Below are 25,929 nucleotides of genomic sequence, written 5' to 3' on the forward strand. Positions count from 1 at the left end.
TTGTGATAAATAAACTATCTTTATGAACGTGTGTGTTGTTTTTTTCAATTGCTAAATACATTTATCCTGCATTACAATAGGGTGTTTGTCATTAACCCTGCAGTAAGAGATCGAGGCGGGTTAAACACAACGCTGGACATTACCTCTGCTTTTCGTTTCATGCACCCACACGGGTATGATAAACATGTAGTTGGAATCGGACAATGGACCCTGCTTTTTGTGGAGATTTTTCGTGATTATGGAAATGTTTCGTTCGCTTTTATTTAAGTATGATCGCGTGTTCAACCCTGATGTTTGGTAAGGCCAACATAGTTCATGTGGTGGTCGTTTACCTCTGAATACCGCCAGCACGTTGTGATGCAGGATTACCAGGATTTATAACCAGTATCTTGGATTTGAACCATCTCAGTACATTCACAACTGACTCCTTGGCCTACTGTACCACCCCTGCCCTCCCTTGTAGTAATGTCGTTCAAGTTGAGATACTGTTAACTTTCATATCAATTCTTTTGTAAAAGGTTGGGGTGTTTAGGTTTTGAATTGAGGCACTAAAACATCAAGGCTGTGCTTTCGTTTGGGTGAAATGCAATGAACTCACTGGGATCGGGGTAAAAATACTCCTCGGAACTAACTTGTTGAAAGAGGCAGCAAAACCACAGGACCCATTTTCGACATGAAAGACATTTTCTTATTCACAAATGAAATTACACATTTATGAACGCCCTAGTCCTCGAAGAACGTCGCACGTGCTAGCATTATTCATGCAAGGTGCATGTGATGTTGAAATATAAACAAAACTCGTCATAAAACAATCACAATTTTATCCTTGCATACCCCAATAACTTGCAGTCATACATGAATTCATTCATAGCTACAAAGTGAACCGATATACGAGACTGGACGGGGCTCCATGATCCAGTGGAATGTTGTAAGTATCAACACCTATTTCTAGTCAAATACAACGCTGAAATGAGACAGATTTTCACAAAATAATTGGAAATACAGGATTGAAATGAATTTACATGAAGATACCAAGACAATCTAGGGTCAAATACTGCAGCTACCTGAAATGCTGGGCATAACATCCTTCCATATCTGAATGTCCAAATTAAGTATCAGGTTCTCCTTATTTGTTTTGATTTAGAACTGTACCCATCAATCTATCCTGGCTATAAGAGGAGGCATCCTGTGGTTTGTGTGGATCGTTGTTCATTATGTCAGTCACAGGATTGTCTGGTCCAGACACCATTATTTACAGGCGAAACCATAAAGCTTCAATATTGCCAAGTGCAGGGTTAAACAACGAACAAACAAAAAGAAGTGTTAGGTCGCTGCTCTCCGCTTCAGAAACAATGTTTACAATGGATTACTGTATATAATATTTTGTTTATACCAGGAGCAGGTGCGGATAAAGCCTTTAGAGAAAGGGGGAGTGCACGCTCTAGAGAAAAGGGGGTGCACACTTCATTTTCACCAGTTTTCAAGGGTCATATAATAAACTTTCAGGACAAAGGGGGTGCGCATAAATTCATACAGTTATAAGCATTCTACTGAATCAAATTAGTTCAATGAAATCATTCACAAATGATTCACAAATGTTAAGGGTGTGAACTAAACACCCGGCAGGAATGAGACAGACCAGTTTTTATTTCTGGATTTGGAGACATATTATACTTAATTTAAACACACATGTTTAATGTTCTTCAAAACATTTTCTGAATATGTTGTCATGTTATGCTTGTCTGTTTTGATGTATTTAACTCACTTCCTTGTACTGTACATCGTTTGACAGTAACTGTTATGCAATTTGCATTCAATTCAATAAAAACAATTGTGCTTTAAAGTTTAATATTTCCCTATGAAAAACGACATCAGAATCTGTAAACCAGTCAGTCTCAACCCATACATGTAACTCTGTAGGAGCCTGGTGATTGATTATCTCATCTCTACTGATTATAAAACGCTCATTTATCCACAAAAGTTAATCAAATCAATTAAATATCTGATACATACTAAAAAGCTAGTGATCACAGACAACACTATCGAACTATTCATACAGTTCCATCAGACAAAGGACTAAAAAATCAAAACAAAACAAACATTAAGAGCAGAACCCTACATGCCAACATAGAGCAGGTAAAGTTGGGATGTGATCCTGGTCAGTGTAACAGTGCGACCCACCCAAATACAGAAATGTTCACAGATTCAATTCCATTTCATATTGAGCAAACATGCATCAATCAAACTAATAATTCCTGAAAAAGTTGAAACTAACAAAAAATTATATGATTCACTTTCAAAGAATATCACATCTTCACATTATGGTGTACATATATTATTGTAACTTATCAACATTCAAAGTAAAATGATGACTCCATACTTCACTGACTTGTTGCAGAGCTAATGGGTAAGTGATAGCTAGACTGGTTAGAGCTTCAGGTTACAAAACTATCACAGGTAAGGGTTTCACAATATCAGAGAGTCTATACAAGTTGTCTTTAGACTCCCTGACAAATGTGCCTGCCTTGGAGATGTGGGGCAGGGTGAGTCCCACACACTTGCCAACTGCAAGTGGTCCTGTTGAGCAGCTGCTCCGAAGGCTGAAAGATTGCTTATGCCAAGGTAAGCACTATTTACTTTCCAGGGGGGATTTTTGGGTATTGAGATCTAAGCGTCCATCGATGTGAGCGTCATCCATCACAACAAGCCATAGAAGAAGTCCAGTCCTTGCCCACTTCCCACAACAAGATCTCGGTGTATATCAGTGTCAAAGCTGAGCCTCACCCCTCACAACAAGTCATAGATGTTTAGTCCTTGTCAAACTACCCACAGCAAGATCCTGGTGTTTATCAGTGTCAAAGTTGAGCCTCACCCCTCACAACAAGTCATAGAAGTCCAGTCCTTGTCACACTACCCACAACAAGATCCTGGTGTTTATCAGTGTCAAAGTTGAGCCTCACCCCTCACAACAAGTCATAGATGTTCAGTCCTTGTCATCCTACCCACAGCAAGATCCCAGTGTCCTTCTCAGTGTCAAAGCTGAGCCTCACCCCTCACAACAAGTCATAGATGTTCAGTCCTTGTCACACTACCCACAGCAAGATCCTGGTGTTTATCAGTGTCAAAGCTGAGCCTCACCCCTCACAACAAGTCATAGATGTTCAGTCCTTGTCACACTACCCACAGCAAGATCCTGGTGTTTATCAGTGTCAAAGCTGAGCCTCACCCCTCACAACAAGTCATAGATGTTCAGTCCTTGTCACACTACCCACAGCAAGATCCTGGTGTTTATCAGTGTCAAAGCTGAAGCCTCACCCCTCACAACAAGTCATAGATGTTCAGTCCTTGTCACACTACCCACAGCAAGATCCTGGTGTTTATCAGTGTCAAAGCTGAGCCTCACCCCTCACAACAAGTCATAGATGTTCAGTCCTTGTCACACTACCCACAGCAAGATCCTGGTGTTTATCAGTGTCAAAGCTGAGCCTCACCCCTCACAACAAGTCATAGATGTTCAGTCCTTGTCACACTACCCACAGCAAGATCCTGGTGTTTATCAGTGTCAAAGCTGAGCCTCACCCTCACAACAAGTCATAGATGTTCAGTCCTTGTCACACTACCCACAGCAAGATCCTGGTGTTTATCAGTGTCAAAGCTGAGCCTCACCCCTCACAACAAGTCATAGATGTTCAGTCCTTGTCACACTACCCACAGCAAGATCCTGGTGTTTATCAGTGTCAAAGCTGAGCCTCACCCCTCACAACAAGTCATAGATGTTCAGTCCTTGTCACACTACCCACAGCAAGATCCTGGTGTTTATCAGTGTCAAAGCTGAGCCTCACCCCTCACAACAAGTCATAGATGTTCAGTCCTTGTCACACTACCCACAGCAAGATCCTGGTGTTTATCAGTGTCACTCACCCTCACAACAAGTCATAGATGTTCAGTCCTTGTCACACTACCCACAGCAAGATCCTGGTGTTTATCAGTGTCAAAGTTGAGCCTCACCCCTCACAACAAGTCATAGATGTTCAGTCCTTGTCACACTACCCACAGCAAGATCCTGGTGTTTATCAGTGTCAAAGTTGAGCCTCACCCCTCACAACAAGTCATAGAAGTCCAGTCCTTGTCACACTACCCACAACAAGATCCTGGTGTTTATCAGTGTCAAAGTTGAGCCTCACCCCTCACAACAAGTCATAGATGTTCAGTCCTTGTCATCCTACCCACAGCAAGATCCCAGTGTCCATCTCCGTGTAAAGCTGAGCCTCACCCCTCACAACAAGTCATAGAAGTCCAGTCCTTGCCCCACTTCCCACAGCAAGATCACGGTGTCCATCTCCGTGTAAAGCTGAGCCTCACCCCTCACAACAAGTCATAGAAGTCCAGTCCTTGCCCCACTTCCCACAGCAAGATCACGGTGTCCATCTCCGTGTAAAGCTGAGCCTCACCCATCACAACAAGTCATAGAAGAAGTCCAGTCCTTGCCCCACCTCCCATATGGAGATACCAGTCCCCAGCTGTTTGGCAAGGTCCAGCCTCATCTGGATTGAGTGCAGTGTAGGGAAGAACACCACATGCTGTCCGGTGCTGCTGCTGCGAGATTAACAAACATCTGTCAGTATCAATCACTGCTGCCTCCACTGTATCCAGAGACTAAGCCAATGAAGTCTCACTGTAGTAAGATGGACGTGAACACATTCCTCAAGAAATCTACTCCTTGAGTAAACTAGGTGCTAAGCTGTTTAATATAGTAACTTCTTTGACTTTCACATACATCTCAGTTCATATAGATTATGAGTTTACATATTTTGTTCTATGTCAAAGAAAGATCCAAGAGTTGCAACATATCATTATGTTCAGGCTGTTAATATAAAGCTGGATGTTTTGGCACCACTTGTAAAGTCTTTATGATGAGACATTTTGCAAACAAAACTAAAGACATCTCATTTTCAGTTTTTCATATCATGGAAACTGTCCTAATACATACAACAATCTACTTAACCTTACCTGAATTCAACTATGTGCTCTGCAATATCTTCTCTCCATGAAATCTTTGGCTTGGTTTTAAGAATTTCAATATATCTGAAAAAAAACATGGGTTTATCTTACACACACTTCAACTTAATTCCTTTGTTCACAACATTAGATTCATGATTTAATAAGTAATTCTGTTCTCAATGTTCTTACAAATAAAAACACAAATTCACACAGACTTAAAAGATTGTTACTATACAATATACATAGAGATCATAATTTGGAAATCTGAAAATACAATTAATGCTTTTGATGACTTACTTGTTTCCTAAAACTGGTTCCCCAACTCCTGGGCCATAGTGATTGCCATAGAAGTTGAGTCCCAGTAGTATCTTGTCTCTATACTGGGCTGAATCAGGGGGAGATAACATCTCCACACACGCTTTCATCCATACAAGTGGACTGTTAGGACCTGGTCTGAAACATCCAGATGGTGGCTGTCTTGAATTCATGTGAAATAACAGTGTGTGGAGTTTAGAGTGTGATGTGGTTTTGATTTGGTATGAAATATGACAGTGTGTGGAGTTTAGAGGTGGCCGTCATCTTACTTTGGCATGAAATCGAAAGTGTGTGGAGTTTTCAGGATGCTGTCATCTTACTTTAGCATGAAAACAACAGTGTGTAGAGTTTAGAGAGGCTGACTACACATATCCCACCTACCTTTGAGGGTTGGAGAAGTCATAGGTCATGAGACTGAACCGATCAACGAATGGAGCCAGAGCTTCAAACTCCTTCCTGGAGATCAGACCTTGCCTGTCTCTGTGGAAAACAGGTAACATGTTCCACTCGTTCATGTTAATAGTGAATAAAAAAACACTCGCACTTGACAAGCAGTACACACATTAAAATATCAAAATTAGATGACAGTGTGCTGTATATAATCAAGTCCAGATCAGCCACACCAGTGATGTATGTCAAAATCAATGTCCCACACAGTTAGCATCTGACAACAGGCAATCCACCAAGTCTCCCAGTCTGACCACCTCATCCAATACAGATGTCTCTTTTGACAAGCTAGAGAGTACTGGGAACCTAATCTAACCCCGGCCCCATGGAAGACTGAAAGAGTATTCACAGTTAGTCTCCCAAAGGCTAGTGGTGTTTAAACTTTTGGACCCCAGGAACCTATGTCTCAAGTAAGGTTGAATTTAGGGATCAGGGTCCTGTTTCATAACGTGATCGTAAGTTTACAACTGTCGTAACTTCTATAGTTTAATACAGACTTACGGCAGCATTAGCGATACATTCATTTTGTGAAAAGTAGCACATGTGGTTGACTTGTTGACTTAGTTGATTGTGGGTGGCTGAACTCAATGTACATGGCTTGAGGCTCACAATATCAATCACTGGTTTACAGGCCATCATCACAGCCAGAATATTTCTGAATGAGGACATAAATAACAAACAAAAACAGTCCTCCAAGTTGGCCGCCCATCAGAGCAATCCATGTACCATCCGTCCCCTGCTGTGATTAGGCCCACCCCAATCACATATCAGTCATATGTTATGTAATCTGAGCAGGGCTGTGAAGGAAGGAATATGCCATTTTAGCAATATCCCAGCCTTATCATGGTTTGGTCCACCAGCACCAGGATTCACACACTGTACCAATGTAAGGAATAAAACCCAAGCCTTAGGTGTGATAAGCCAGTGACTGACCCACTACCTCACCATCCTGGCTGTGAAAGAGCATGTGGACACAGATATGCTAAGTTTTTTTCTCAGCAGTATCTGACAAAATTTCAACTCACTTTCCATACATGGGTGGAGGGATGACGAGGATGAAGAGCTTGTTCTCTGCCCGGAACATCTCTCCCATGTGAGTGAGGAAGTGCACCAGTTCTCTGAAAGACAACACACATCTGTAATACCTGTTGGTTTGAGTCCACTACCAGTTGTCTCCCTTGTTACACTGTATTTCAGTTTTCTGTTTGTCAGTTGTCCATAACCATATGTTGATACAATATGGACAATATGGACAATCATTAGGTGGCACTGATATCACTTATGCAATCAGTGGGCTTAAAGTCTGTATTTAGAGTCAAGTAAGACTATTTGCCTGGTAAGCTGACGGAACACCTCAATTAAAAACAAAATGAAGCACACACAGTGTGTGCAAGTGGACTCAAATGTTTTGGTACAGGCTGCTTAAGACTTTAGCTGTAAAGCTTACATGCAACACAAAAGACAACTTTGTAGATTCTGATACCTTCAGTATGGACTTACAGTAACAAATTATCAAAAATGCAAATTCAACTCATAAAGTGGAAAAATAACGCGATGGAACACACACACACACCCCGTAAAATCAGAGTTCAAACGATTCACTAAAATCACCCCAGCTGGGGTGAAAAGTGGTTTCAACAGCTGTGCTGTGCTGTTCTCATAGTGCATGCGCAGTGAATAGGTTCGCGGAGCTTGCAGCAGGATGCCCGGATTATAAGGTCTTAAGCAGGAGTAGTCAGTCTAATCTTGGTTGTGTACACAAACAACAAATAGTAAATAATCTACTTGTTACATAAAAGAACCTTGTTAAGGATCTAGATCTACTCAGTGTTCGACATTTCAAGACGGAAAACCTTCGCTGGCGAGAGTACTCGGAGTAGGCTTTGATGTGAGCTATTTTTGTAATGTTTTGTTGATATTTCACAGGCGCGAGCTTTTATATGTTATGACAGTAGGTTACCGATTTAACTGTTTATATAATTTCATTTGACTATTTCACCATGCGTTCTTTCTTACTGAGTCACTATCCCAGTTCGATACTTAAAAGCAACGTCATTATTTAGCATTGTCAGAATTTCTAACTGTGATATAGATATGCCTCTGTCACAGACAAAACTCAGTGTCTGTTGTATTGACACCCATGTGTCTGCCTGCCTGGCTGCTAATGACAATATTCAATACACAACTTCGATCACTGACCACATGCAATTTGAACTTAACACCTATAAGGCTATACACCATAAACAAAACACATTGATTTTATGGCTGGTGCACTGAGTTCTGTCTCTGTCACATTATGTAATTACACAGACAGGCAGGTGTGATACGTGTACACATGACATGTTATGATGTCTGTTGATTGCAAAATGTTATACACAATAAATGAGCATGTATTTACAAAACCCAACATCTCTATACACACACAAAGAGCCCTGAGTCTATTGACAAATGAACCAGCCAATGAAAGCCTTCGTTATACTTAAGTGCACGCCCACCCGCTCTGACTGGGTTCGGTATCCCGGGTGCTTTGTTTCGAGGGAAGTAAACCCAAGCAAAACCTATTGCACTTTTGATTTGCGATTGTACGCTTATAACTTTGTTTATTTGTTTTTTTCATAATCAGCAATGTATATTATATGTCATGAACAAATGATATTTGTGTTTTAATTACCGGAATGTTTATTTTTTTGGTTTCATCTAAGCTTTAATGCACATAATAAAATATAAAGAAATAAAATGGTGACTGCCAAATATAATAATAATGCATTGTAAGGAAGCAGACTACCCTATTATAAATACATTCAAAATATGGCAGGTAACACATATCAACTTGAGCAACAAATATCACTCACTCTCTCATATGACCTCCAAGTTGAGACCAAATTTCCACCACAACACCAGACATTCCTTGTTTCTGAAACAGTAAACTGGAAACATGACATGGTGATCATAGTGTGCTGATGATTTTCAATTACAAGTTGCCTCCCCTGCTGTATACTCCATAAGGAGCTGAGAATGACATTTGAATGGACACCTTTCTGTTTTGTTGACTCGATTTGTTGACCACTCCATAAAGTATCCGATATTTTCTTATGATGAAACTCTCGAAATAATATGCTGATCAATTGGAACTGTAATCTGCTTTCATTGGGAAGTCCCACTTCTGTTGCCACCTTTCTGTTTTCAATCTAGCATGTTTAGCCCAGCTCCCAACAGAAACTTTCCACTGACCTTTATGAACTTGAGCATAGTGTTGATGCAATCCTCTATCAGATCCTCACTACCAAACACTGTCTGGTAGTCATTGTAGCTCCACCCATCAAACAACACATGGCACTGTGACAAAACAGTCACATTTGGAATTTTACTGATATACAAGGTGATATCTCTGGTAGAGAAACACTAAATAATTAATTAAGGGCTTCAGTAACCTTTTGACATAATATACTTTTTCATGTTCATGAGTCGGGCAAGTGAGCGAGTGATTTTATGCATTGTCACAGCAATATTTCAGCCATATGTAGATACCCTCTCAATAATCTGGAAACAAGACAAACCTGTGATTTACATCATGAGCAATGATCCATGTTTAGTCAAGTCATAGATGCCATCAGACGTTATGATAAATCTGAGTTACAATGAAGCTATTCTGTTCCTGAATCAAGCAGGGTAACTCCCAACTATAGAGTATGTCCAGGCAGATAAGGAAGCATCTTCAAAGAGAGTTGATGGATCTGTGCATCACTGTTTTCAGATATCTTGATGCACAACAAAACTTAAGGTCTTGAGCTGACAAATCAGTGATCAAAAGTGTGAGCATCAATGGGGCATGACTACAATCATGGCTAAATCACAGTTAAGATAAAGGATATGTCACCTCTTCATGAGTAGAGAATAATGACCAGTCTTAATAAGCAAGTGAATAAGTTTTATGCATGTCATCTTAATATATCAGGAAAGCCCAATGTGATGCAGGTAATAGATGCTACCATTTCAGTCAAACCTACTTGGTATGGTGCTCAGTGGTGTTGGGAATTGGTTAAAATCTAACAATTGATGATTGGTTCATTACAACCGATCAATCATCGAAAAAAATTGGTTAGCGTGATTATCAAATTCTCCTGTTTATGTTTGTTAATGCACAAAAAATATAGAAAAAACATGTACTTCTTTTGGTGTTTTTTTCAAATTGCACAAAATGCATTTACAAATTTCACATCTTTTAAGGAGGACTAGCATGTTAGGAACATAAATTTCCTGGAATCTTTAAGTTTATTTCAATCATGACAAGGAACGAGCTTGTAGTACTTATGAAATGTAACAGACAAAACCAACCTTATGAAAAATGTTGTTAATGCAAACAAGTGTGCCAAAATTGTTTGTGTTCGATTATGAGAAAACATGATCGATTGCTTGGTCGTTTAGTCATTGCAACCAATCTTCGATTATTTCACTTAATCGGACCACCACTAGTGCTCAGATCATTATCTGAGTTAACCTGGGATTCAAACCTCTTAGCACCACAAACCCCCTCTCAAATTCAACAGGACATTTTCTTGCCACTATGTTAACACAGGCAATCAAATTGCAAGTATTATTTCATTGATTCAGTGCTTCAATCCATTTTACCCATTTTTGTGTCTCTTCCTTTAATCACATCAGTCACCCATCCTGAAACAAAATGAGTTACATATGCATCAAAATTCAAAAGTGTCAAAATATGTATTTATTCAGCCTTGTATACAAGCAACAATAACATGACTGTCAAAAGTGACTGATTCAACACATTCAATGAGAGAGTCAAGGTGTACGCAATTACACAATTACACAAAGCAATTAGTCAAGGCAATTACAACCACTTATCTTCCACAAGGTCTTCCATAATTCCACATGTCAAGCAAACTCAACTGGTATGAGTACAAATATTAACACTAAAATCAACTGAAATGACATCTGCGACATTCTTGGTGGCCTGCAACGGTGGTCCTACCTTTATCAACGTCTTGGCTGCCCTGCATGAAGAACGCACCCCCTGGTTTTCGTTTGATCTGCAGCCATACTGGGGACACATAGGAGAACTTGCTGCCGAATATCTTCCCTACATCATAACCATGGTTGTTCCACTGAATTGGAAATAAACATGATAAAGTTATAGTTTAACTGAAAAGTTCTTGCCACACTACTGGTTTTCACAAACAGTTAGTAAGGGCGGTGGGGTAGCCTAGTGGTTAAAGTGTTCGTTTGTCTTGCCGAAGACCCACTCACTCACAAACAGTTAGTCAATAGCCAGGTTGGGTGGATGGGTGGATGGATGGGTGATAAACCACATGGATTAGCAGGCAGCATGCTAACAAACCAATGATCATAAATAGGGTGACTCCATGATCACTGGATCCCTTCACAACTGAGGGTTGCAACTCCGCACAGACTCTCAGAGGACTAGGTCCTCATACATACTACAATCATACAAAGTGAATTACATTTTCATGATATAATTTGACTGTCCTACTGTAGCAGGACATAGAGTTAACCCGCAGATACCATCCTTGTCAGCTTGCCTCTTGTCCAGTGGACAATTCTTCTGACTTGGATCATAAGGTCTGTAGTTCAAATCGTATCCAGACATAAATATTCTGTAACACTACACCATGGAAATATTTTAGCTTAGAAGATCTGAGAATGTAGTTCTTACCTTATGTCACTAATTGTGCGTTTTCCATAGGGCACAGGATATGAAACAACAAACTAGACTAATCGTAACCAGGGAGACTATATAAGTCGTAAGTGATGATTGCAATAACTCACTGGTGTTACATAAGCTAGTGTTTCTCCTTCAAATGCCTTGTTCTCCACGTGGGACTGACTATACAGAGCATGATCCTTGATGATCTCCTTAATGGTAGTGTCTTCTTTCACCAAGCCTCTCTCAAACACGCTCTTCACTTTACTCTGGAACATACAAGTATATGACAGAAACTCATAATGGACACTGTAGTTTGCAATGATTTAGTTATAATAAAGTATCGAGGGGTTGATAGGGTTATATATGTCATGACTGTAATATCATCAGAATTAACAAAGAATTTCAATTGTTATTTATGGCAATGGTATGAAAACCATTTATTTAATGCCACTGATATACCATTAATACCCTGTTTTCAAGTGAAATAAAACTCATCATGTGTCACTGTAATCTCATATTCAGCCACGGTAAGCATATCTCTGTTGCCTATAAACAATTCTGATTTTGTCTTCTCGCCCTACACCGGACGACAGGCTAACCCATGGTGTTTTCATAGCAGATTTCTAATTCAGAACATTCCAAACTAACAATCCAACATAATGTACATAAACTGTAATCCCACAAAAAACTGCAACACAAATTGTCTCCCAAAACACATGCTTTTCAATCATGCAACTTTTTGTGTCCTCATTGAATTGGATTCATCGCGTTGTGGCAGAAAAAATATCTACCAGCCTGGTTTCCAACTTGAAAACTAAATATATTGCCACATGATCTAAAGTTCTCGTATCTGAAGGCAAGTGTTTTAGGAAGTGAATCTGTTTGCAACTGTCATCAGATCATGATGCATGTGCTATGCTGATGCATATAAGGTGTGATGCGGATATTTGGATAATGGATCTGTCAGGAAAACAATAAGGAACAGTTCATAAATCTGTGTAATGACATCTGCACATATTCCAGCAGAGTTGAGTTCCATAGGTATGAGAAAACATTATGATTATAATTAAGTTTCAAATGACCTAAATATACTTCCATGTTCGTCAGAAATATACCCATTTGTTTCACAAAAATGGCAAAAGTCTATGGCCTATTTCACATTTGGATTTCCTCCTTAATCAAGCTGCCCTCATGACGTAATAGAACGAAAATACAGTTAAAGTTAAAATCCAACACACTTACTCTCGAGTCTTCCTCAAGTAGAGAAATTCATATGTTACCAAAAATATTTTGTCAACTGCCTTTTCTCAATATAGGATATGGTGGTCACCTACTCAGCATCACTGCTATTAGTTAACTTGATTGTTTTATGTTTACCTTTTTGCCATCTTTGTTCTTCTTTGACTTATCACTTTTGGATAGCGTGGCCAATGACACATGTAAACATCCAGTCAAAATAAACAGAACGAATAAGCGACCTGCAACCATTCCCATCGTTTCTGCTGAAAGCGCATATCCCACATGCAATATGCAAGTCTTACTAACATTAATGTACGTTCGGCTGATAATAAAATAATCAAGTTTGATGCGTCACTTTTGGAAATACATAGTATTAATTTCTCGACATATCAACAAAGTCCACGTGCAGTCAAGGGGCGTCACTCTCGGAACTTTTACACAATGCGAATGCCAGTAAAAATATTGTTCAACTCTACAGCAATGCCATTGTATTTCATTTTCGGGTACCCTGCTGTCCTTTATAGTTTGTAGTGTAACTACGTAGTATTTCTTTTCTCTATCATCGAGAAAAAGAAATCGTTATCTTCACACGCGCTGAATTAAAACTGCATTATATCTGTGTTTTAGAGTTCAGAGTAAGGTACGTTTAGCGTTTAGTGTCATGGCGTGTGGTCGGTGTCCTCAGGGAACAATGTGTTAATTTTAATCCATAAAACTTATATAAATGCAACCTGGAGAAGCTTATTGTTTGTGTTGCACAACCAATGTTTACAGTCGATACTCCGATCAAAATGCGATTGGTGTATATGAACAACAAATTAAAAGGCAGACATATGTACAAATTAATGTATCCGGGGATACGTTAACGCTTCCTCATTTGAGATAAATTTTCTAAATCTCTAAAGGTTCTTTTTCGTTTATATTATAAATATATTTCTATAGGAGTCTTTCCCTTTCTGAGTACAAAGATAATGCATATTGTCAGTTCTCTTCGCTGCCACATGTCGTCATATTCAGTATTATTTATTGCTTAGCCGCTGCAAGGAGTTGGCATCAGCTTGTTACGCATCTTTGTGCGCTTTTGCGGAAACGGAAATAACAATCAACGCTGTCATTTCAACATGGCTGACGAAGAAGACTTATCATCAGAGCAGACGGAACAATTGCTGCATTTCCAGGTGACGTTTCCGATTTTTTTTGCTTTTGAAATGTATTTTTATAATGGTGGTTAATCATTAAAATCAATCATATTGAAATATCTTCAATATCATTTGTAGTTTTTACATGTGATGGGAAAAAGTGCAGTGATAACACACTTGGAAATGTTCAACATACATAAACATGGTATTGCACATGACGTTGAAAAAAGTTCAGTATGTGTCATGTTTCCAAAAACATATATTAGTAATGATTAATACGGATTTTGGTGTTTACGACTGCTAATTATCTACGACAAATTAACTTGACAACATCATTTCGTGATCAATCAATTCCAAACTGCCAACATGTTTTCAGATGAACAAAGTTTATTGATATCGCATGATATTATTAACATGGTGAATGTTGTATGAATACATTTAAGAATTGACTTTCATTATGTGATTTAATTTGGGCATTAAATTGGTTATATAACTTCTTTGACAGAGGGCTAAACTGTATGAACATGAGAGCTTGTGTATTTTTTTATATCCATATTTTGTAGCTCTAACATGTTTAAAGATATATACACAATTTCATTTAGTGCTTTTGACTTAATATTTACGCTGTCAGTTGTGCAACTGTTATGTGCTAAAGTATAGTTCCTTGAAGTGAAAAATGTTCATGAGCGCATATATGCTCAAATTGTTCTTCAATAACATCTTTTGTAGTATATTTTAAACAGATAGAAGCATCACTCTATTTTTTTTTATAATCATTAATATGTAATAGCTAAAATGACCTGTTTACCTGAACATGAACTGTTTTGTTAATCAACTGAAACAAATTAATCCTCAACCTGAGCAGTGTGACTGGTACATTGCTACTTGTCCAGCTCTGTGAGAGGTGATTGTAGAGTATTGATCATGTTGATATGATTACGGACATAATGTAAAATGTCATCATTGCACTTGGGGTTTTTTTCATCATGGTAATAAGTAAGATTATGTTTAACATGATGGATATAATCATGATAATGTATGGAATCAATACATGTTCATCATGTCTATTATCCCTACAACAAAAGACATCAATGACATCCACCAAAATCCTTTTAATTATTTTTGTTATTAATTAAGTTACATCATACCTGTTATGAATTAAAAAATGTACCAATGAATAATTCATGTCCATTAATGTATAATCATATATGAACAACCCTTGGCCAATGATCATGATGATATTTGATAGACATGTTAGATTAAGACTTTGAATTGTTTCAGGACCTCACTGGAATTGATGACATGGGAAGATGTCGGCAGATTCTAGAAAGACACAGATGGGATATTGAGGTGGACAAGTGTTTGAATTTTATCATGATAACCACTTTTTTCTGATTATGGATGGTGTAATTTAAGTGTTGAACCTTTTGAAACTTGTAACCTAGAAATAAGTAAATGTATATTACATGAATGTTATTTCATTGTCTTCAGAGTCTGAATGACTATTAATCATGTTAATAGTAATCAAGTGTTTTCTCAAACTTGAAAGAATATGTGAAATTGTGAGTTTCGAAAAAGTGTTTAATTTCAACTTTAAATGTGTAGTGGTGTTATATGATCATTCCTGTTGTGATTCTGGGTAATAATTGGACCCAAACAACCCATGTTTATTGCTACAGGTGACTTCTTAATGGATCAGATAATTAATCACTTGCTTTATTGTGTCATTGTACCAAGACAGCAGGAGATTTTGTAAGTCACTGGTTTGTTTCATCCAGATACAACCCGTGAAGGTCCAGGTTAGAATGAGCCTTCAGTAACCCATGCTTGTTGTAAGAGGCGACTAACGGGATCGGGTGGTCAGGCTCGCTGGCTTGGTTGACACATGTCATCGGTTCCCAATTGTGCAGATCGATGCTCATGCTGTTGGTCACTGGATTCTCTGGTCCAGACTCGATTATTTACAGACTGCCACCATATAGCTGGCATGGCATATTGCTGAGTGCGGCATAAAACTAAACTCACTAACTCACTCACTCATCCAGATACAATAGAGGCTTTTGGAATATCTGAAGTTTTTGGTTTGGTTAAACAGAAAACAGTCAGCATCATGGTTTATTTCTGGTGTTTCCCATAGGCTGCTGTCCAAGACACATTCAATGAAAGAGAGGGGGCACCAGCTGTGTTCAACCAGCCTCAAGCAGAACCCAGGCAGCCTGCTATGAACCTCTCACCCTCAGATCAGAGGTAACATACAACTACATACATGTCTTAACCTGCTTGAACATTGTATTGAGAAAATGTAGGATCACCTATGCATGTCATAGGTCTCAACCAGGTGAGGAAAATGTAATGTGGAAGCCTTTGCAGTTGTCGTTTAGAAATAAATCACAGTTTATTTCCTTGAAAAGAGATATCTCTTGCACATATGTGACTATATTGTACCACTAAGATCTACATCAGCATGTTCAGTACATGAAAAGTTATGTACTGATGAAAGGAAATGTCTAGTTTTATATAATATTCAATAATTCTTAAATCAGGTATTTGAAGTTGCTCAAGTTAAAGCTAGGTAAAGTACAATAATTGGTATTGATTGTTAACATGGTTATATGTCGTTACCATAATGACTGGCTTAGAATGAAGATTGTATGTTTAACTTCAGGGTGTTCACTGTGGAGCGACGTCGACCTCAAGGCATCTTCCAGTGGGGATATTTTGTCATCCTCTTCCCCTTCAGATTTGTCTACTCAACTCTATATGATCTCATGAAGTTTATGTGTAAGTTGATCCACATAGACAACATGCAATTACTTAGTAATGTGTTATAAGCATTTATAAGTGTGTGAATGTACTTAAATAATTCAACTCTCATGCCTATCATATTGTTGGACATGCTGCTAAGTCACCTTCTCAGAACGGGCATATGGTGATGAACAGATGATTGTGTTCCTGACTGCAGTATTGTCAGGTTTGCATGCAGTCAAGTCTTTGAATAAGATCTGGAAGATTAAGCCTTGAAAATGCTCAATTTGCCAATAACAGTTCTTACATTTTTGTAACCAATCCCATATGCAACCTGCATTTATTGCTGTAAATTTAAACCTGGTAATAAAAGTGGTAATCTCATAAAAACTGGGAAGTAAACAATTTATATACACTTGGTAGACTGTTTATGATCAGTAACCATACAGTTATCTCCCTTCCAATGCTTGGCAGTAACTTTGTTAATAAGCCCAAATGCTTGACAATCTGAACTGAAAGGCTATGACCAATTTCGAATGGTGTTTTACAGTAATGCCTTACATAGGTTTTGGCCTGTTGGAATGGAAGCCTTCCATAGACCAGGTACAGGTCTTGTATTTTATGGCATGCCTTCTGTATGAAATGAGGGTGGCATTGCCTTGTCTAGATATATTTTGATCTAATGTCAATCAGGTCTCAGTTCTTGCTACTACAAAGCCAAAATGCGGACAAAATATAAAGGGAAAAGTCTAATAGATGTCTGAGATCATATACTCTCTCACAGGCTGTAGACAGTCTCCTTAATTTATCCCATTTACACCATTTTGATGTAATCAGTTATACAGCCCTTTCAGAATGCCCAATGTTAACTTTTTTTAGGTTGTATGATTAGTAAACACATTCCATGTGTCACTTTCCTGTTTTGGTAAGCAGTGTTGTGATTTGTAGTAGAACGTAGATAGGATTCAATGAGACTGGATATGTTTATGTCATGTTGTAAGTGGCATAGGTTTTCTATTAATTTGATTTCTTCATTCTTTCTATATATTTTTTTGCTGTTATTATCTATTTCTTGTTTCTTTAGATCGCTTGATAAAACCAGATCCTCGGAGAAGTAAGTATTCTTCAATTTATTCTGATTGTCTCCAGACACAAAGGTTCTCTTTTCAGTTTTGTCATTTTGATGTAAAGCTTCAGCAAATATGATCTGTCCTAATGCATATCTAAAGCAGGAACCTTTCAATAGACCTTCAGAAACCAATGTTTTCTGTGAGATATTATTTAGAGGATCAGTGATATGGTGAATGCATATCATTCTATCCCAGTTTTATAGATTGATGCTCATGATGTTAAGCACTTTGCTGTCTTGTCTACAATCGCTTATTTACAGACCACCATCTTAAAGCTTAAATGTTAATAAACTTAGTGTATACTATAAGCAAGGCAAACAAATATGGCTTGGTTTACACTGTGCTGTGTTAATCATGTAAATAAACTAACTGGTGATGTTTTCAGATGTAACAGACCCAGTTGGAGATGTTGAAAGATTCATTCAGACATATAGGGACAAGTTTGGGAACAATCACCCTGTGTTTTACAGGGGCTCGTATAGTCAGGTGAAACATCTTGCAATACTGTGAATATCATGTGATATTTTTTTTATCTGTGTTTATATCAAAAGTCACTTGCCTAATGGTTAAAGCCTAATGATTAAAGCGTCCGCTTGTCATGCTGGACCGGGGTTCCACTCCCCACTTGGGTACAATGTGTGAAGACCATTTCGGGGGTCCCATGCTATGATACTGCTGGAATATTGCTAAAAGCGGCATAAAACTTGACGCAATCAATCAATCAGTCAATCAATCAATCAAGGGACCCTTGGATGCAATCCAGACTAATGCTTAAGTAACTTACTGACCCATCCCATTCATGTAACTGACTGCTTGAACTGTTTAGATCTTTCATTTAACATAGTAATTGCTGCACTGTTCTTATGTGGTTATTGTATTATGTTTGTGTTTGTAACAGGCTCTGAATGATGCGAAACGGGAGCTCAAGTTTCTGTTGGTGTATCTCCATGGTGAAGACCATCAGGACACAGATGAGTTCTGCAGGTCAGCTCCTACGCCCATAGTCTTGATCAATGCCCAGTCAGGATTCAGGGACAGGATAGGTCCCCAGAACCCAATCCATGTTTCAGTAGCTGAACAATGAGCATGATGAAGATCATGCCTCATTTGTTTAAAGTGATCTAAGTGCTAAGACTGTTAAGACAAATACGCTACCATTTTAGTTCATTATACATAGCTGGCTGTATGTATTTGTCCTTAAATATTCGACAAGTAACATGGACCAAAAACATTCTGGTACTTTCAAGCCTGTCCAGGTGGTTAGTTATACCCATGGCTAGATGCTCATACTATCAACCAATGTTTTTCCTGACTCTTATTACAAGATACCGTAATGAGACTATAATATAGCTGAATAGGTGTACCAAACTTGCATCTGTGAGGGCTTATGGCAAGTCCCCAATGCTTGTATAAACACAGTAACGGTTAAGACCCTGCAGTGTCATTGCATAATGTAAATAAGCCTAAATAACGCTTGAAGAGAGTCAAGAAAAAAAATATTGTGGACCAGATTAGTGGCCTCCTCTCATATCCTTACTTTTGTTGGTGAATTTATGTTTTAGTGTACTAGGATGATAGTGTGAATGAATGCATGTGTTATCAGTGTTTTGTGTGCATTGGTTGGAGTTTGAACCCATGTCATTCAACATCAAAATGATAAATAATTTAATGCCACACTGTTCTTTATATGATTGTGCTTTTACATTGTGTTTGCAGAGTGACATTAGCAGCATTGGAGGTTACAGATTTTGTGAATAGTCGACTTTTGTTCTGGGCATGTAGCACCAACAGTCCGGAGGGATATAGAGGTAAACAAATTATCTAGTAACTTTTGAGTGCATTCTAGTAACTTTAGAGTGCATTATAATGTGACAGTGATAAAATGTCTTGAGCATGTTTGGGTTATGCCGGAGGAGAGTCCTGTAGATTGTGATACTTAGCTATTGTAATAGATTGTGGGTTGATCTGCTTCAGTTTCTCAAGCTCTGAAAGAGAATACCTACCCCTTCTTGTGCCTGATAGTGCTCCGAGACAACAGAATGACGGTGGTAGCCCGCATCGAAGGTCCACTAGGTGAGTTCCTCTCATCTGCCTCCTTGCCTGTAATGTTCGATATAGAATTGGTGTAACATTCTTTGGATTCTCACTAAGACTTCTCAAAATCCAGATTGCTGAAATCTGGGAATGGAGCTTTGTGTAGACTTTGGAATGAGGACACTGCCAACTTATGTGTGTATGAGGTGTCACAAGACACACAGAGTTGCCTCCCTTAAAAATGCCAGAATCTGTAAATTGTGGATTTGATTTTGACCATATATGTGCTTATGTTCATCACATGAATGGCAAACATTGCAAACATCCTCTCTCTCTCTGGCACACTTAGCTGTCAGATTGTGACCTAACTGATTGCTCAAAGTGGTTTCAGACCCAGGTCACTCACTGTGCAGGAGCCGATTGGCGTCAGTTGTGTCATCTGACTCTTGATACATGTTGTAACAATGTACAATGTTAAAGACTTACCATATTGTGCTTTGATCATGCTTTCATCTGACTGATATCCAAGGTACAAAGACCCATGAAGGTCCGGGTTAGAATTGATCTTCAGTAACCCATGCTTGTCGTAATAGGCGACTAACGGGATCAGGTGGTCAGGCTTTCTGACTTGGTTTACACATTTCATCGGTTCCCAATTGCGCAGAACGATGCTCATGCTGTTGATCACTGGATTGTTAGGTCCAGACTCAAATATTTACAGACAGCCGCCACAAAGCTGGAATATTGGAGTGTGGCATAAAACTAAACTCACTCAGTCACTCCAACTAGTCCAAGGTACAAAACTTTCTTTGGTAAGCTGTAAGATCATGAGTGATGTAAGAAGTTTATACAGGCCTCATGACGGACAAAGTGTAAACTGTGGTAATATATATGTTTCAGGGGCGAGAGAGATGGTGAATCGTCTTGAGCGAGTGATGGAGGATAATGAGGCCTCGCTAGTTGCTGCAAGAGCAGACAGGTGACTGGTTTTCACATGGTCTGAAACAGTTCAAGTGCCCTTTCTTTGATTCACCCAAGAGTATTTTACTTCCATGAGACACACTAATAAACTAATTATTAAACAGACTGCACAGTGTTAATCTGAGAACAGCTGTAGATTTTTAATTAAACTATATATTGGCATACAGAGAGGCTTTGAACTTCAACCAGACATTACGGCAGGAGCAAGATCAGGCCTATCAAGTTTCTCTTCGAGCAGATCAGGAAAAGGTTTGTCCCAGCTAATACTGAGTGTGTTTTTACCATAAAGTATTGATAGCATCAAGAGCTACATTTCTTGAGCCCCAAGATGATTTCGTATCAACAGATCAACAACAATTTATAACCGTCATTGAACAAATTAAAGATTACCCTATAATTAGAGAAGGAATAAAAAGTAATCCATCTCTCTGCCTGTACTTACCTCCGTGCCTAACTGTGTCATGGCATGCTTCTTCAGGAGAGAAAGAAGAGAGAAGAGCAAGAAAAAAGAGAAGCAGAAGAGCAGAAAGTCAAAGACCAGGAGCAGGAACAATTAAGGCTATTAGAAGTCAGTTATCTGTCTTTGGCGATTTTATTATATGCTTGTGGAAGTTCTTAATCATGATGAGACCTGCATCACATTATCTAACTGACACTAGTGACAGGCGTTGATATGTCTAAAATACTGTAAAAAAACAGCATTAAAACTCACTCACTCATATACCTGAGATAGATTGCTAAATGTAGTCCCTAGATTTCTCCCTGGAAAATGTCTCCTTATAAAACATTGTGATTTTAATTAAAACCTTTTTTATGTTAATTTTAGTGATGAGAATAAATAAGTAAAATAGAAACAGCTTGGTCTCCACAATATTTAAACTGACCTAATGCAGATACGTTTTTTCCTTCTAAATCCACAAGTTTGTATAGTTTAACGGTTTTACCAGGAGAGAGAGCGACAAAAGGAGGAACTTCGACAGGGGATGCCCCTAGAGCCATCACTTGATGACAGTGATGCTATCCGCATCATTCTGAGGGTACCCAGTGGTGTACGTCTGGAGAGGCGCTTCCTCAAAACACACTCCATGAAGGTAACGTTAGTCTCTCCATACTTTCACAGTGCTTGAAAAGGTAGCAGAATGTTTACCACATGAGTAAATGTACATATCACAATACTGAAGGCGGCAACGTGTTTATATAGGTTTTCAAACTTACAGACCTCAATGTTACTCAGTAGTTTTGAAATTAAGGGGAAGTAATTGGTACCCTGACCTAAGGAGGATTTGTGCTTGTTGCTGTAGGTTAAGTCTTGTTTTCTTCAACACATTGTTGTCATCATGACTTTCACTTTCATTCACAATGGTTGTTAAGGGTTGCTTGTATGATATCAGTGTAAAAACATAAGAAACATTAGAATCCCTCCTATGTGCTGAATCGAAGGTTTCACAGAGAAGGTGTCACGACGTTGAGGTAGCATGAGACACTAAATTAAAAAAATATTTATGTTCCAGAAACTCTTCCAAAGTAGATTCTAACACAGATGAACTGTATCAGCAATGCTGATAGTATATAGTACTATGTTTAAAAAATGTTAATGTTCAGAAACTCTTCCAAAGTAGATTCTATCACCGATGCATTGTTTAAACAATGCCTGGTGTTTTCAGCAGTGATGCTGAATGACCTTTGCCTTCATTTATCATTAATTTGATGTCCTAATTGTTCAATTTCAGTATCTCTACTACTTTGTGTTTTGCAATGAACAATGTCCTGATGACTTTCAAATTGTGGCAAACTATCCTCGAAGGACATTACCCTGCCAACCCACCGAGGAAACCCCCGAGCCAAAGACATTCATGGAATTTGGACTTGGCAAGTCTGAAATGTTGTTTGTCCATGATAACGAGGCTTGATGCTCAAACTGTGTAGGAACTTCTATCTACTTGAGTACATCCTAACCAGCTGGGAGCTGGGAATAATGTACTGATAGCCTAATGATGAGGCTGCTAGGAAGACATGGAGAAGGACTGTGAAAGTTGTGGCGTAAGAAATCACTTACAGACAAGATTGCTGATCATGCATATGTTACACATCTGTCAGAGGTCATATGGAGCTTAGGACTCGTAAGGTTTGGGTCAACATGGGTCAAGGTACTGGCTTTTGCTTCTCAACACATTTCATGATGGATCTGTATAGTACAAGCGAGACAGGTCAAGGAGCTACGTGTAATAGACATGGAGTTCCATCATGTGAGCATTGTGATAAAAGGTTTCAACAAATTTGTATAGCATGATATATACAAAATAATGTAAAGGACTAACTAGGCTTAGTAATAACAAGGAGGCTGTACTTCCTGGCCACAGATGTGTGGAAATAATGATGGAATATTCAGATACAGATCCGCCTCACTACTCCAGGTTTGTACCATGCTATATAATTACAACTGGTAGGAAATCTGAGTATGTTTGTCATTGATCAAGTCTTGAGATTGTGCTCTGTGAATGTGATAATGAATCCAAAATAGTGATAACCACATCATGGTTAATATTGTTTCTCAGCATCAGCTGCATGTTGCCACGGTTACTCATACTTACCATGGTTGGTAATTATTATTGACAGTCAGATAATTAATATCTCTTGTTTCAGGAGTAGACATATATTTACTGAAGTTACAAAACGATTTTGTATCAGTGTTTTAGAACACAGAATTTGTACTGATATCTGGATATTTGATATGGTGGACAGGAGTTGTTTTTCACAACAAATGGGCATTTTCAATATCAAGCCTGTGTTCAGTGGTAGCATTTATCATGTTTATAGAATCATGGAATCAGATCCCTGTTCATTTTGATATTTTCAGTAGTCTGAAGACTTTGAACTCTAATGGTTGTATGGTTGCCATTGGCAAATGATATGATTTACATAAGATACTGTGATGTGCAAAGAGGGGCAGATTACAGGTTTCATTTCCTGATTTACTTGACAGGAAATGTTACAACAAACGATGTAAGTCAGGATGGTCAGTGATAGACAGTTCCACATATGCTATAATATTTCATTCAGCTGTAACACTTCTTCACCATAAGATATTTGAGACAAAGGGAAGGGGAAGGCAACTTAAACTCTGGACAGTGCATGTTTTGTTTGTAGCATGCATAATTGTGCATGCATGTTCATACACACTCCATTATGATTTTTACATTGTTACTGCATTTGTATTACATCAAGACCAGTTTAATCATTATCACAACCATGGTTATTTCACTTAGGCCTGCAAAATACAACTCTGGAACACTTGGATGAACAGAGAAATTATTGCCTTGTTCATCAGTTTCTGAAGAAATTAAGGCTTTATTCTGCAGCATTTCAGATTTCATCCTACTTGACACCAGGCATTTTGAGCTTCTGTTGTGTAAATGGAGACATAGATGTGATACATTTATGATTTTATTTATGCTGAAACATCTCTGTGAGAACTGAATGAATGGATATTATTTATATTGTTATGTATATTCCTAATTAACCTTCCTCTCAATAACAAACCCAGTCAAACAATAATATGTTTTCTTGACAGAAGAAGCCACATTGCCTGGAAGTATTAGTTATGTTTCCAAACATGTTTACATTGAAGGGATAGCTGCCAGTTTCAGTAATTTGCAAAAAGAAAATATGTACAATCATACATACAACAGATAGAAACATATGCATGTATTTTATGAATTGTATGTGATCGGAAATATTCATAAGCCTGTATTACATGCTACAGCTCTCATTTGTTTCAATATTCATTGGGACTTTGACGGAAAGGTATGATGATTTGTGTCAGATTTGTATGTGTTTGTCATGCATTTAAACAATCAAAATTAGTTGAGCTGCTAAATGGCCTCATGCAGAGATGGTGAATATTTGTGACAGCAAAAGGAGGTCTGAGAAACTGGATGTGACCTGTTATGGACAGGTGTCCTATTTTCATCATCTTTTCTTTTGGCTTTAGGTTTTGAAAGTATTACCTTTTGTCTCTATTGTAATGTAAATCACATTTTACATAATCCATTTGAAGATTATGTTGAATATCTTAATTGCTAAGCAGACAGTTTAATCACATATTATTTTCTAAGGGAAATTATTTTCTAGTTTATGCATATAATTAAATCATGCCATCATTTTCCTCAGTTTATGTTCAGGGGAACGCTGTATTTGTCATCCATGCTTCAGGGAATGAGAACTTCTCATCATTGAGGCTTTGTCAATAACTTGTAAATTTTGTAATAAATTTTACAAAGAACATGTTGCAGAAATGCGGTGTTGTTTGCTGAGGGTTTTCAACAGTTCACAAATGCAGTGGGATAATATCCAATATGTTGAAAGAATTTACTGATTATGCAGCCAAGCAATAGGTTGAGCTTTGTGCTTTGGTGAGATGCATCATTGATGTGATTCCCATCTAGAGGCTGTACCCACAGAGATTCGTACACAAACATTTTTGACGGACTCGCAACCAAATGTTTTACACCTGTACCCATTCCTGCCAACATAACTGGATGACTCATACCCACAAAATCCGTACCCAATAAAGATATATACTAGCCACATAAAGAAACTGTGCATTGTCAAAATATTATCCCAGTTGATAAGTACGATAACAATGTCAAAGGTACATATAAACTTCAATGGAGGGATCATGAGACCATAACAAGTCGGGAGAATTTCAATTGAAAAGGCAATCACAATGACGTCACGAATCCACAAGCGGGACAGGGGTCAAACGAGCATGTCACAAGCTCAATAACGAGTATGTCCACCATCGGCATTGAGAACAGCAGTGCATCGACGCCGCATAGAGCCTATCAAACGTGCAAGGAAGGCTTGTGGGATGTCACGCCAGATTCTCTCAAGTTCTGTTGCAAGGTCAAGGACGTTATCTGGCGGATGAGGAAGACGGCGTAGACGTCGATCCATCTCGTCCCAAACATGCTCTATCGGGGAGAGATCCGGTGAATTTGAAGGCCAAGGCAGTAAGTCAACGTTGTGGTGTTGCAAGAAATCCATAGCAACCCTTGCCGTATGAGGGCGGGCATTGTCCTGTTGGAATGTTAACCCAGGGCCATGACGTTGCAGAAAAGGAATTGCCACAGGTCGAAGAATCTGATCCCTGTAGCCCACACCAGTTAAGTTGCCCTGAACAATCACCAAAGGAGTTCTTTGGCGTGCTGTTATT

At 38.6% G+C, this 25,929-nt stretch overlaps 2 protein-coding genes across 2 annotated transcripts; one reads left to right on the forward strand and one right to left on the reverse strand.

Annotated features, from left to right (window-relative positions):
* Nucleotides 1-4,110: 4,110 nt before the first annotated feature.
* Nucleotides 4,111-13,119, reverse strand: LOC124281214 (chitinase domain-containing protein 1-like). Its single transcript, XM_046717236.1, has 12 exons — nt 12,824-13,119; nt 11,569-11,712; nt 10,754-10,886; nt 10,393-10,434; nt 10,231-10,232; nt 8,995-9,099; nt 8,616-8,677; nt 6,789-6,881; nt 5,698-5,796; nt 5,299-5,454; nt 5,011-5,085; nt 4,111-4,596 (listed from the first exon to the last, which is right to left on the reverse strand). The coding sequence occupies exons 1-12, from the start codon at nt 12,938-12,940 to the stop codon at nt 4,455-4,457; spliced, it is 1,170 nt and encodes a 389-aa protein (XP_046573192.1). The 5' UTR covers nt 12,941-13,119; the 3' UTR covers nt 4,111-4,454.
* A 638-nt stretch (nt 13,120-13,757) lies between these two features.
* Nucleotides 13,758-24,998, forward strand: LOC124281213 (FAS-associated factor 2-like). Its single transcript, XM_046717235.1, has 14 exons — nt 13,758-13,863; nt 15,106-15,174; nt 15,962-16,071; nt 16,490-16,605; nt 17,654-17,683; nt 18,085-18,185; nt 18,598-18,683; nt 19,416-19,507; nt 19,674-19,772; nt 20,634-20,712; nt 20,882-20,963; nt 21,193-21,282; nt 21,662-21,805; nt 22,445-24,998. The coding sequence occupies exons 1-14, from the start codon at nt 13,807-13,809 to the stop codon at nt 22,622-22,624; spliced, it is 1,335 nt and encodes a 444-aa protein (XP_046573191.1). The 5' UTR covers nt 13,758-13,806; the 3' UTR covers nt 22,625-24,998.
* Nucleotides 24,999-25,929: the final 931 nt, after the last annotated feature.

Source organism: Haliotis rubra, unplaced genomic scaffold, assembly GCF_003918875.1.
Source record: "Haliotis rubra isolate DU_JTF1 unplaced genomic scaffold, ASM391887v1 Scf280, whole genome shotgun sequence".
NCBI classification, from domain to species: Eukaryota; Metazoa; Mollusca; class Gastropoda; order Lepetellida; family Haliotidae; genus Haliotis; species Haliotis rubra.